The 12,260-nt window shown below is 43.1% G+C and overlaps 1 protein-coding gene across 2 annotated transcripts; it reads right to left on the bottom strand.

The window, feature by feature from the left end:
- Window positions 1–220: 220 nt before the first annotated feature.
- On the bottom strand, window positions 221–11,146 carry LOC311111116 (ran GTPase-activating protein 1-like). 2 transcript variants are annotated; one of them, XM_084153796.1, is made up of 15 exons: window positions 11,063–11,146; window positions 10,547–10,673; window positions 10,262–10,389; window positions 9,950–10,009; window positions 9,665–9,844; window positions 9,341–9,475; window positions 8,945–9,103; window positions 8,654–8,767; window positions 8,483–8,582; window positions 8,279–8,363; window positions 6,394–6,589; window positions 6,150–6,252; window positions 5,949–6,037; window positions 5,573–5,694; window positions 221–1,173 (listed from the first exon to the last, which is right to left on the bottom strand). In XM_084153796.1, the coding sequence occupies exons 2-15, from the start codon at window positions 10,656–10,658 to the stop codon at window positions 1,089–1,091; spliced, it is 1,668 nt and encodes a 555-aa protein (XP_084009922.1). In that variant the 5' UTR covers window positions 10,659–10,673; window positions 11,063–11,146; the 3' UTR covers window positions 221–1,088. The 2 variants fall into 2 exon arrangements, with proteins under 2 accessions (XP_084009922.1, XP_084009923.1); XM_084153797.1 differs by having other exon boundaries at window positions 10,873–11,089.
- Between the last annotated feature and the right edge of the window lie 1,114 nt (window positions 11,147–12,260).

Below are 12,260 nucleotides of genomic sequence, written 5' to 3'. Positions count from 1 at the left end.
AACCAGCATCTCAAACAACTAAATGTCAGTGATTGATGTTCATAACACATATTTAAACCAGTTAATAGGTCTACTGTAGGCATACATGTGTTTAACAGAGATATTGAGGTAAATCCCTGGCAGTGAACATAAACAAGAAGAGGAATTGTCTCAAGCTTGAGGATTAATAATAAATAATTGCCGTTCAAGTTTTATTGAAATGAATAAAAACACTGAGTACTCTTGGAAAAGTAATATTTTATCACATCAATCACTTCATCTCAATACAATCAAAGAAACATGAAAAACATCAATATAGTCCTGATGATACTGTACATGTATTCCAATGTTATACAGATCAATATTCATTACATTAAAATCATAGGAGACATGAGAATCAAAGGTAAATTCCATTTCATTTTCCCCATAACATCCCTTTCAGCACGTTAGTCTCCTTAGGGAGACTATAATAGCATACAGTACAAGAGCCATACATACATAGATGTCTATTCCTGTCCATACGGTGCGATGCACAGGCATACTGTAATCCACTACTCACCATCTGATGCAGAGTAATGGATTGACCTGGTTGAACTCAGGAGAATAATATGGTCGGATAATATTAAGACTCAGCAGTACAGATGTGGCCAGCTAGGTTCATCTAGAACTTATTACTACATTCTTACTGAATCTGACCACCATCCTTGTTTGTGTGGCTATCAACTTCACTTCAGTATTTATTAAATTTTTCAAATAACTTTCTCCCCTTTATATGTCTTTAAAGGCTTAATGAAAATGTCCCTTTTTGTATAAAAATAGTAGTAGCAAGAACGAATACAAAAATAAAATTGAGGAAATCCTGTCTGAATATGTAGTCTTCAATATGTTTTCATTGGAGGAGCTTCATGAATCTAAAACACACACAGGTATGTATTGAGTGTAGGTAGATTGGTTTTTGTCCACTTCTGTCCAGTGTAAAGAATCTATGTGAGGTCCTCATGCAAGGAATGTCCATTTATCAGTGCAGTGGGCAATTCTGTGGTGTGTGTCCTGAGTGGCAGTGTGTGCGTAGGTTATATGTCTTTGACTGGTTCATTTGGCAGAAGGGCTCAGCATTCCGGGGAGATCCTTCTCTTCAGTGTGGACTTGAGACTATCTCGGGCACTGCTGCAGGACTTCAGGGCTTTACCGTGCCTGTAGGTTGCATAATAATTTTTACCTCCACGACAGTGGGAAAATCTAAGCTCATCACAAGATAAAATTAAAATGAGATAAAATTAAAATGTATTTGAACATAGTATTTATAGGAAAATACTTTCAAATAGAAGTACAGTGGGGAAAAAAAAGTATTTAGTCAGCCACCAATTGTGCAAGTTCTCCCACTTAAAAAGATGAGAGAGGCCTGTAATTTTCATCATAGGTACACGTCAACTATGACAGACAAATTGAGATTTTTTTTCTCCAGAAAATCACATTGTAGGATTTTTAATGAATTTATTTGCAAATTATGGTGGAAAATAAGTATTTGGTCACCTACAAACAAGCAAGATTTCTGGCTCTCACAGACCTGTAACTTCTTCTTTAAGAGGCTCCTCTGTCCTCCACTCGTTACCTGTATTAATGGCACCTGTTTGAACTTGTTATCAGTATAAAAGACACCTGTCCACAACCTCAAACAGTCACACTCCAAACTCCACTATGGCCAAGACCAAAGAGCTGTCAAAGGACACCAGAAACAAAGTTGTAGACCTGCACCAGGCTGGGTAGACTGAATCTGCAATAGGTAAGCAGCTTGGTTTGAAGAAATCAACTGTGGGAGCAATTATTAGGAAATGGAAGACATACAAGACCACTGATAATCTCCTTCGATCTGGGGCTCCACGCAAGATCTCACCCGTGGGGTCAAAATGATCACAAGAACGGTGAGCAAAAATCCCAGAACCTGCAGACCTGCAGAGAGCTGGGACCAAAGTAACAAAGCCTACCATCAGTAACACACTACGCCGCCAGGGACTCAAATCCTGCAGTGCCAGACGTGTCCCCCTGCTTAAGCCAGTACATGTCCAGGCCCGTCTGAAGTTTGCTAGAGTGCATTTGAATGATCCAGAAGAGGATTGGGAGAATGTCATATGGTCAGATGAAACCAAAATAGAACTTTTTGGTAAAAACTCAACTCGTCGTGTTTGGAGGACAAAGAATGCTGAGTTGCATCCAAAGAACACCATACCTACTGTGAAGCATGGGGGTGGAAACATCATGCTTTGGGGCTGTTTTTCTGCAAAGGGACCAGGGCGACTGATCCGTGTAAAGGAAAGAATGAATGGGGCCATGTATCGTGAGATTTTGAGTGAAAACCTCCTTCCATCAGCAAGGGCATTGAAGATGAAACGTGGCTGGGTCTTTCAGCATGACAATGATCCCAAACACACCGCCCGGGCAACGAAGGAGTGGCTTCGTAAGAAGCATTTCAAGGTCCTGGAGTGGCCTAGCCAGTCTCCAGATCTCAACCCCATAGAAAATCTTTGGAGGGAGTTGAAAGTCCGTGTTGCCCAGCGACAGCCCCAAAACATCACTGCTCTAGAGGAGATCTGCATGGAGGAATGGGCCAAAATACCAGCAACAGTGTGTGAAAACCTTGTGAAGACTTACAGAAAACGTTTGACCTGTGTCATTGCCAACAAAGGGTATATAAAAGTATTGAGAAACTTTTGTTATTGACCAAATACTTATTTTCCACCATAATTTGCAAATAAATTCATTACAAATCCTACAATGTGATTTTCTGGAGAGAAAAAAATCTCATTTTGTCTGTCATAGTTGACGTGTACCTATGATGAAAATTACAGGCCTCTCTCATCTTTTTAAGTGGGAGAACTTGCACAATTGGTGGCTGACTAAATACTTTTTTCCCCCCACTGTAGTTGATTCAGCCAAATACTCAAATACACAGAAAATAAGTATTTAAAATACAAATACGCATGTACAGTGCATTTGGAAAGTATTCAGACCCCTTTACCTTTTCCACATTTTGTTACGTTAGCCTTATTCTTAAATGGATTAAATAAAATATTTCCCTCATCAATCTACACACAAAACCCCATAATGACAAAGTAAAAACAGGTTTAGACATTTTTGCAAATGTATTTCAAATAAAAGAAATACCTTATTTACATAAGTATTCAGACCCTTTGCTATGAGACTCAAAATTGAGCTAAGGTGCATCCTGTTTCCATTGATCATCCTTGAGATGTTTCCACAACTTGATTGGAGTCCACCTGTGGTAAATTCAATTGGTTGGACATGATTTGGAAAGGCACACACCTGTCTATAAGGTCCCACAGTTGACAGTGCATGTCAGAGCAAAAACCAAACCATGAGGTCGAAGGAATTGTCTGTAGAGCTCCGAGACAGGATTGTGTCGAGGCACAGATCTGGAGAAGGGTACAAAAACATTTCTGCAGCATTGAAGGTCCACAAGAACACAGTGGCCTCCATCATTCTTAAATGGAAGAAGTTTGGAACCACCTACACTCTTCCTAGAGCTGGCCGCCCGGCCAAAACGGAGCAATTGGGGGAGAAGGGCTTTGGTCAGGGAGATGAACGGAGCAAAGTACAGAGAGATCCTTGATGAAGACCTGCTCCAGAGCGCTCAGGACCTCAGACTGGGGTGAAGGTTCACCTTCCAACAGGACAACGACCCTAAGCACACAGCCAAGACAACGCAGGAGTGGCTTCGGGACAAGTCTCAATGTCCTTGAGTGGCCCAGCCAGAGCCCGGACTTGAACCCGATCGAACATCTCTGGAGAGACCTGAAAATAGCTGTGCAGCGACACTCCCCATCCAACCTGACAGAGCTTGAGAGGATCTGCAGAGAAGAATGGGAGAAACTCCCCAAATAAAGGTGTGCCAAGCTTGTAGCGTCATACCCAAGAAGACTAGTGTGTAATCGCTGCCAAAGGTGCTTCAACAAAGTACTGAGTAAAGGGTCTGAATACTTACTGTATGTAAATGTGATATTTCAATTTTTTATTTTAAATAAATTTGCAAAAAAATCTAAAAACCTGTTTTTGCTTTTTCATTATGGGGTATTGTGTGTAGATTGAGGGAAAAAACAACAACAATTTAATCCATTTTGGAATAAGGCTGTTACATAACAAAATGTGGAAAAAGTCAAGGGGTCAGAATACCTTCTGAATGCACTGTATAACATTCTATTGGTTGCAAGAATTGAGTATAATAATTTATACGCATGCATTTGAACCCAGGTCTGATACATCACAATGCAATAAATTACTTTCCAATAGTCCCAGTCGGTATTCATGTAATAATAAGGAATTCCCCTGGACCACGACACAAATTGGGGAAAACAAACATTCTTCTCTAATGACCTTGATCTACATGGTCATAGATTTTTTTTTGTTATACAGAAATAACAAAACATGCCGAAAAGCAGCTGTGTTGTTCAATGTACCAGGTAAAAAATCCCAACCTACGGTTCGCAATGCTCCAACGTAGGGAAATAGAGCCTGCGAGAAGAGCCCTGTGGCTTCAGGATATACGGTGTGGGAAATGTGGGGACCTAATGTTCAAGTAGACTACACGTAGCTATATGTGTGGAAAACATTTAAAATCACAGGTAAGACATTTAACTTGTTTAGTACAGTCAGTTTAACTCCACTCACTACTTGTAGCTGAATAGTCCATTTTTTTGTGTTGTTGGTCTTGACTAGCTTAATGTTCTGGTTGGTAGCTAGCTAGCACTCACTCATGTGGCTGCTAGCACCCTCATGAAAAGGGGCATGAGGGAAGCCCTACAATATTACGTTTTTCTAAGTAGTGAGAACGCGTGTGAGCAGGCAATGTTGAAAAGTAATCTTTAGACATGTGCTTTTCTTAAAGTAGTTTTGTAACTGACTAAAAGAAGCAGACAATAAAATTACATTTGAAAAAGGTAACGTTTTTGCTGTGAGCCAAATGGTGTAACTTACGTAACCACAGGTTGTTTTCCCCCACAGGCGGGCGGGCCACGACATTCTAATACCGACTGGGTCTATCGTGTCACTTTAACATCACAATAATAATATAATAATAATAATAATAATAATAATAATATGCCATTTAGCAGACGCTTTTATCCAAAGCGACTTACAGTCATGCGTGCATTTTTATTTATTTTTTGTATATGGGTGGTCCCGGGGATCGAACCCACTACCTTGGCGTTACAAGCGCCGTGCTCTACCAGCTGAGCTACAGAGGACCACACAATGGCGTCTAGACGGACAGAAATATAATTATACTGTGTTCCTCCATCATAGAAATATCATTCTAATTCTGTGCATCTAGAAGCCATTGATGTCATAATTCTCCAGTTACACCACCATAGAAATATAATTCAAATTCTATCCGTCTAGACGCCATTGTGATGTTATAGTGACCCTATTGAAATGTCATTTACGCCATTGTGATGTATTTTTTATTTTTCTACATGGACACCCCTGATACCTCAAGGATCATAGAGCTGCCTACTATGCAATGTCCACAATCTACCCAGACAGACAAACGGGTACACACACACCTCATACACAGCCTTACCTGGCAACAAAGGTGTCCAGCAGGGAGGCGTGGTCCTGGGGGAAGTAGTCCTGTTGGACAGCGTGCTCCAAAACCAACAGGTGACCAGGTAACACCTGCACCTTCTTCACCTTGCCCTCACCCTGGACAGCACAGATTAACATGGGAGCGATATAAATTAGGGCTGGCATTACTGCTAATCAGAGTTGAGCTCCATTTTTGTAGCCTGTCAATTGAAATAATTTTCGTAGAAAACAACAGGAAATGTTGTTAATTTCCTGCTTGTATTTGATTTGAATGGATTGTCCCCAAACCCACCATGGCTGAGACTAATTTAGTAGAGAATAAATTGAGTGAATTGTGAACTGTATCAGCATGTTATACATAGTGTTTCTACCTTGAGGAGTCCCAGCATCACCAGTAGAGTGGACAGGAAGCTGTAGGTCTGCAGGGAGGAACCAGAGAAGGCCTTCTTCAACAGGGCGTCTGTAGGACAAGCAGAGCAACTTCCTCACGTTAATGTCCCACTCCAACACAGAGACAAGGCAGGATGCCGGACAGAAGTTAGAGAAGAGGGTGTTTGAGTGTTTAGGCTCACTAATAGTCTCCAGGACAGCCTTCTTGATCTCATGGTCATCACAGTACAGAGAGGAGATTTTCAGGAAGGCGTCGGCAGCCTTATCAGAGTCAGAAACATCCACCTGGCCAGGGAAGAGTTTCCACAATAGATGTTAAAACCCAATGACACAACAGTTACTGCCTTCTAACCATTCACAAGGCCCTCTTCAGATACACTTCAACAGTTAAAGCGTGAATGGCCCATGACCACAGTAATAATTTACATGTTGCTGGATGAGCCCAGTCCTGTTGTCCCCCAGTTTGAGCAGTGTCTCAGCGGTGGGTGAGCTGAGGAAAGAGAGGACCTCTGGATGACAGGTTGGCTCAGGCTTCACTGAGTTGTCTCTTTCATCCTTCATTCCATTCTCCTTCATCTCTCTGCCATTCTCCTCTTCCTCATCAGGCTCTCCCTCATCATCACTATAGAGAGAGTAGAACAAGGCCAATCCAGCATCTAGGACAATAGCTATACAGTGGGGGGAAAAAAGTATTTAGTCAGCCACCAATTGTGAAAGTTCTCCCACTTAAAAAGATGAGAGAGGCCTGTAATTTTCATCATAGGTACACGTCAACTATGACAGACAAAATGAGAAAAAAATATCCAGAAAATCACATTGTAGGATTTGTAATTTATTTATTTGCAAATTATGGTGGAAAATAAGTATTTGGTCAATAACAAAAGTTTCTCAATACTTTGTTATATACCCTTTGTTGGCAATGACACAGGTCAAACGTTTTCTGTAAGTCTTCACAAGGTTTTCACACACTGTTGCTGGTATTTTGGCCCATTCCTCCATGCAGATCTCCTCTAGAGCAGTGATGTTTTGGGGGGCTGTCGCTGGGCAACACAGACTTTCAACTCCCTCCAAAGATTTTCTATGGGGTTGAGATCTGGAGACTGGCTAGGCCACTCCAGGACCTTGAAATGCTTCTTACGAAGCCACTCCTTCGTTGGCCCGGGCGGTGTGTTTGGGATCATTGTCATGCTGAAAGACCCAGCCACGTTTAATCTTCAATGCCCTTGCTGATGGAAGGAGGTTTTCACTCAAAATCTCACGATACATGGCCCCATTCATTCTTTCCTTTACACGGATCAGTCGTCCTGGTCCCTTTGCAGAAAAACAGCCCCAAAGCATGATGTTTCCACCCCCATGCTTCACAGTAGGTATGGTGTTCTTTGGATGCAACTCAGCATTCTTTGTCCTCCAAATACGACGAGTTGAGTTTTTACCAAAAACTTATATTTTGGTTTCATCTGACCATATGACATTCTCCCAATCCTCCTCTGGATCATCCAAATGCACTCTAGCAAACTTCAGACCGGCCTGGACATGTACTGGCTTAAGCAGGGGGACACGTCTGGCACTGCAGGATTTGAGTCCCTGGCGGCGTAGTGTGTTACTGATGGTAGGCTTTGTTACTTTGGTCCCAGCTCTCTGCAGGTCATTGACTAGGTCCCCCCGTGTGGTTCTGGGATTTTTGCTCACCGTTCTTGTGATCATTTTGACCCCACGGGGTGAGATCTTGCGTGGAGCCCCAGATCGAGGGAGATTATCAGTGGTCTTGTATGTCTTCCATTTCCTAATAATTGCTCCTACAGTTGATTTCTTCAAACCAAGCTGCTTACCTATTGCAGATTCAGTCTTCCCAGCCTGGTGCACGTCTACAATTTTGTTTCTGGTGTCCTTTGACAGCTCTTTGGTCTTGGCCATAGTGGAGTTTGGAGTGTGACTGACTGAGGTTGTGGACAGGTGTCTTTTATACTTGTATACTGCCATTAATAAAGGTAACAAGTGGAGGACAGAGGAGCCTCTTAAAGAAGAAGTTACAGGTCTGTGAGAGCCAGAAATCTTGCTTGTTTGTAGGTGACCAAATACTTATTTTCCACCATAATTTGCAAATAAATTCATAAAAAATCCTACAATGTGATTTTCTGGATTTTTTCCCTCAATTTGTCTGTCATAGTTGACGTGTACCTATGATGAAAATTACAGGCCTCTCATCTTTTTAAGTGGGAGAACTTGCACAATTGGTGGCTGACTAAATACTTTTTTTCCCCACTGTATGTTGTATAATCACACCTGTGATGACATCCACACACACACCTACCTGAGAGATGCCAGTATGTCTGCCCTGTCCATGTTATCCATGGTCTCTTTCAGAGCCTCACACCCCTCCTCCCCCAGACAGTTACCTATACAAACACAGGTAATAGATTAGAAACAAAACACACTAAATTGATTTGTCATTAACACGTGGATCTCTATTTCATGGCCATTCAGACTGATTAAAGTAGTGCGTGGTGGATAATACCATTGAGATCCAGTTTTTCCATATGGGGTTTATCTTGTACAGCCTGAGCCAACACCAGTGCTGCAGCCTCTGTGATCTCCCCAAAGGACACATTCAGCTCCTGAACACAGGAATGAACACAATCAGACAAGAATGGGTAATCCACCCACCCACACACACACCTCTACTGACCTTAAGAGTGGGCAGTCCCTCTCTCAGGACAGCAGAGAGAGCGATGGCCCCTTCAGAACGCACCAGGCAGTCCCCAAAGTTGATCACCTGCACAGTCCTCAGGTGTCTCAGAGCCTGGGGACAGAGAGGGGAAAAGATCATGATAAATTAAGAGAACTCGTCAAATAAAGCCTTGTTAATATAGTAATTGTAGGACCCAATCAGCTAAATAACCATTTTGTTCAGCCTAGTACCAAAACATGACGTGTTTGACTACAGCAGGGCACTAGGCAGACAATTGGGCAGTAATACCTGAGCCATAGCCAGCGCCCCTCTCTTGGTGAAGGTGTTGTCGTTGAGGTTGAGGATGCGGAGCTGGGGGTTGTGCTGCATGGCGGTGGCCAGAGCTGTCACCCCAGCATGGTTGATCCCATTTTGGGGCATGTGCACCTCCTCTAGGCTTCCCATCAGCTGATAAGAAAGAGAGAGAGAGGGAGGGAGATGGAGAAAGAGAGCGTGAGAGAAATTAGAGTGAGGGAGAGAGAGCACAAAAGAAATAGAGGGGAGGAAAAAAGGCTGGATATTAGGCCAAGCTGCATCTACCAAGCTCGTTGTGTGAATAAGAGAAATGTCTGTATTGCATAGAATGTCATGATATGGGGATAGATCCTCATCATAAAGTTGCAATTTGTGTCTGTTTGTCTGTACCTGAAATGCCAGGGCAAGGGCTGTGGCTCCTTCGTTCTCCAAGCGGTTTCTGCCTGCGATGAACACTTTCAGTTTCAGTGGGGCACCGAGAGCGCTGGACTGTTCATGACACTCAGTCAACGCTGCCGCCAGGATCTAATAGACAGAACATAACACTTGTTACTTTGTGGCACATCCTAACAGTAGACCAGAAAAGCGAATGATGGAGAAGAGTTGTTGATGGCCTATGCTCCCGAAGGAGTGATGGTCTAAGTACTAGCAGTATACCTCCCATAAGACCATTAAAATACCTTAGTCACACAATTGGTGTTTTCAAACTCTCACCTTGCCCCCGCCGATGCCCATGCCACAGTTGTTGAGTCTCAGCTCCCGTAGAGAGTGACACGCAGAGCTCTTCAGTAGAGTCTCAATGCCCTTTACGCCATCTGGCCCAAAGGCGTTATCACTCAGGTCAAGCTCTCTCAGTCTGGCCCCTGCTGTCATCAATGCACTGCCCAGGGACCTCTGAGGACGAAGAGAGACATGAAGAGCTACAGACTTGTGGAACATATATCAGTATATGTATAAGCCCAGCTGAAGCACAAGGGGAGGTTGTTAGTGTTGACTCACCAGGGCGGTTGGGATTTCTGAGCGCAGGCGACCTGTGAACATATCACTCCAGTGGCAACTCTGAAAAATAAACAGTTATGTACCGTCTCCCTACAGACCTACAGCTTCCTGTCCACTCTACTGGTGATGCTGGGATTCCTCAAGGTAGAAACACTATGTACAAGCAATACACTCAACAGTAAAATGCTGACACCATCATGGAGGATCATGGGGTGAATGTGTGGCTTCACTATTTTTCCACAGTTAGCCCAAGTCAGTTTGCTTTGCTCAGCCTGACAGACAATTGATCTCAAGGCTCTCTCCGCCCAGTACCTGAAGTTGGTCTTTGCACTCCAAGGATTTGGCGATAGCCTGTGCTGCCTCCACACCCACTGTGTTTCCCTCCAACCGCAGGGCCCGGAGTCCCTGGTACTCCTCTATTTCCCGCACCAACTCCTTCACTGCAGAGACAACCAGATTCACAAACACATGACAGAAGACTATCAGTAAAGCCGTTAACCGTGTTGGCATTAATAGAGAACAATGCCATATTGAAGTCTCCTGTTGTTGACCAGTTTGAAAGGGATGAATGTGTGTGTTTGCAGTCAGTGCACTCACCAGATTCTGCGTTGTCTAGCTTCAGTCCCTGGCCCTTGTAGCTCAGCTCTCCATCTCCTACATGAGTCTTGGACAGCGCCTCGGCCAGCAGGGCAATGTCATCGGAAGCCATGGTATCTGTGGTGGTCTATGAAAGCAAGAACAGTGAGATGAATTGGGTCGCAAAGCACTGAAGATTTAACAATTGACTTACAGTGAGTACCAGGCATTACCAATGACTATTATTACCGTGCTCATATGAATCAACTACTCAGCCAGGTAACATGAGTTTTGAGTTGCATAGCTAGCTAACAAACATAACGGGAAAAGAGAACGCAGTAACGTACCATTCTGTTTGTTAGGGTGACTAGCTACTATAGTTAGCAAGCCGGCTGCTAACACACTGACGTTATCCAAAATAGAAGTACTCGTTCCTTTACACAAGTTAGCATGTATAAGGTTTATGCTTTCTGCTCTAACAACAGCAAATGTACACAAAAACAACACACTAACTAGTTGACAAACGTGTTACAGTACCGTAATGGATGTTATATTATGATATTCACGTTGCTTCCCTCCCGCGCGCCTGTTGCTACAATGCGTGACGTCAATGTCTTCTTCTTCGAGGAGGTTTAACAGCGGTTGGAATCCAATTTGTTGCATTACCGCCACCTACTAGACTGGAGTACAACTCCCTTTTTTTAATTGAAAAATAAAATAAAGAAATACCCCACCATCTAACACTACACTCACAAATTCAAAAATATTATTAATAATTAACCCCACCCTTCTCCACTATTTAAATATATTCATTTCTACCTCATGCCCTCAACCTGAAATGATGGGACATCACCACTTAACACTCCCTGTAACTCTTCTGATGTCAAGTCTCGCACACCCAAATACCTCTCTGCAGCTGCCACCACCACCTCAATTTTCTTCGACCTACGTTCCATCCCTGCAGTACAATTAATAACCATTGCTATAAATGCAAAAAATCCAATATTACTGAAACATATATCACTTGTTGGCCTATCCCTCTGTACTGGTACATATCTACTACTCTCACCACTCCTCCCCCTTGACCCATCTTGAAGTCTACTTTCTTCACTGCCTCAGCATATGACAACTTCTTCTCTACTCTTACCCTGGAAACCTCAACCTGCCTCTCTCGCATGGGACATTTCTGATCCCCAGCCCCATGAGCACCTCTACAATTAGCACATACCACTACTTTCCCCAATTCTACACATTCCTTTGTCTCATGCCCTTCTGCACACTTCTCACACCTTGGAACCTCCCTCCTACACACTGCTGCCACATGCCCATAAGTTTGACACCTGTAACATCGTAATGTATTTGGCACATAAGCTCGTACAGGATAACTTATATATCCTAACTTCACTTTGTCAGGCAAAGACTCAACTTAAAAACTTGTTTAACCTACGCCATTCTTCTTCTTCTTCAGTGGGGTTTATAGGCGGTTGGCCACCAACGTTATGGTACATTACCGCCACCTACTGTACTGGAGTGTGGGCCAGCGACAGGGAGAAACTAAATCGTTCCTGCCAGCGTGACGTCAATGTTTATTTTCTTCTGTCATTTTTTTTTACACAGACCCACTAACTAGATTACTCTTTGCCGCCACTTTGTGGAATGGAGTTGCAATATGTTTGCAACACAAATTATTGGAGGGCAAAAGAGCGCCTGAAAACAACCTTTCGAGAGGAGGATC

The sequence above is a fragment of the Coregonus lavaretus genome (assembly GCF_964263955.1).
Source record: "Coregonus lavaretus genome assembly, chromosome: 1".
Classification (NCBI taxonomy): domain Eukaryota; kingdom Metazoa; phylum Chordata; class Actinopteri; order Salmoniformes; family Salmonidae; genus Coregonus; species Coregonus lavaretus.
Note: the sequence above shows the minus strand (reverse complement) of the source record. Positions and strands in the feature narration are given on the sequence as shown.

Coding starts and splice junctions, on each gene's coding strand:
- LOC311111116 (XM_084153797.1), bottom strand. Junction 8,364..8,482: donor GGAAAAACTGGATCTCAATG/GTATTATCCACC, acceptor GTGTTTGTATAG/GTAACTGTCTGGGGGAGGAG. Junction 5,695..5,948: donor TGATGCTGGGACTCCTCAAG/GTAGAAACACTA, acceptor TGTGCTGTCCAG/GGTGAGGGCAAGGTGAAGAA.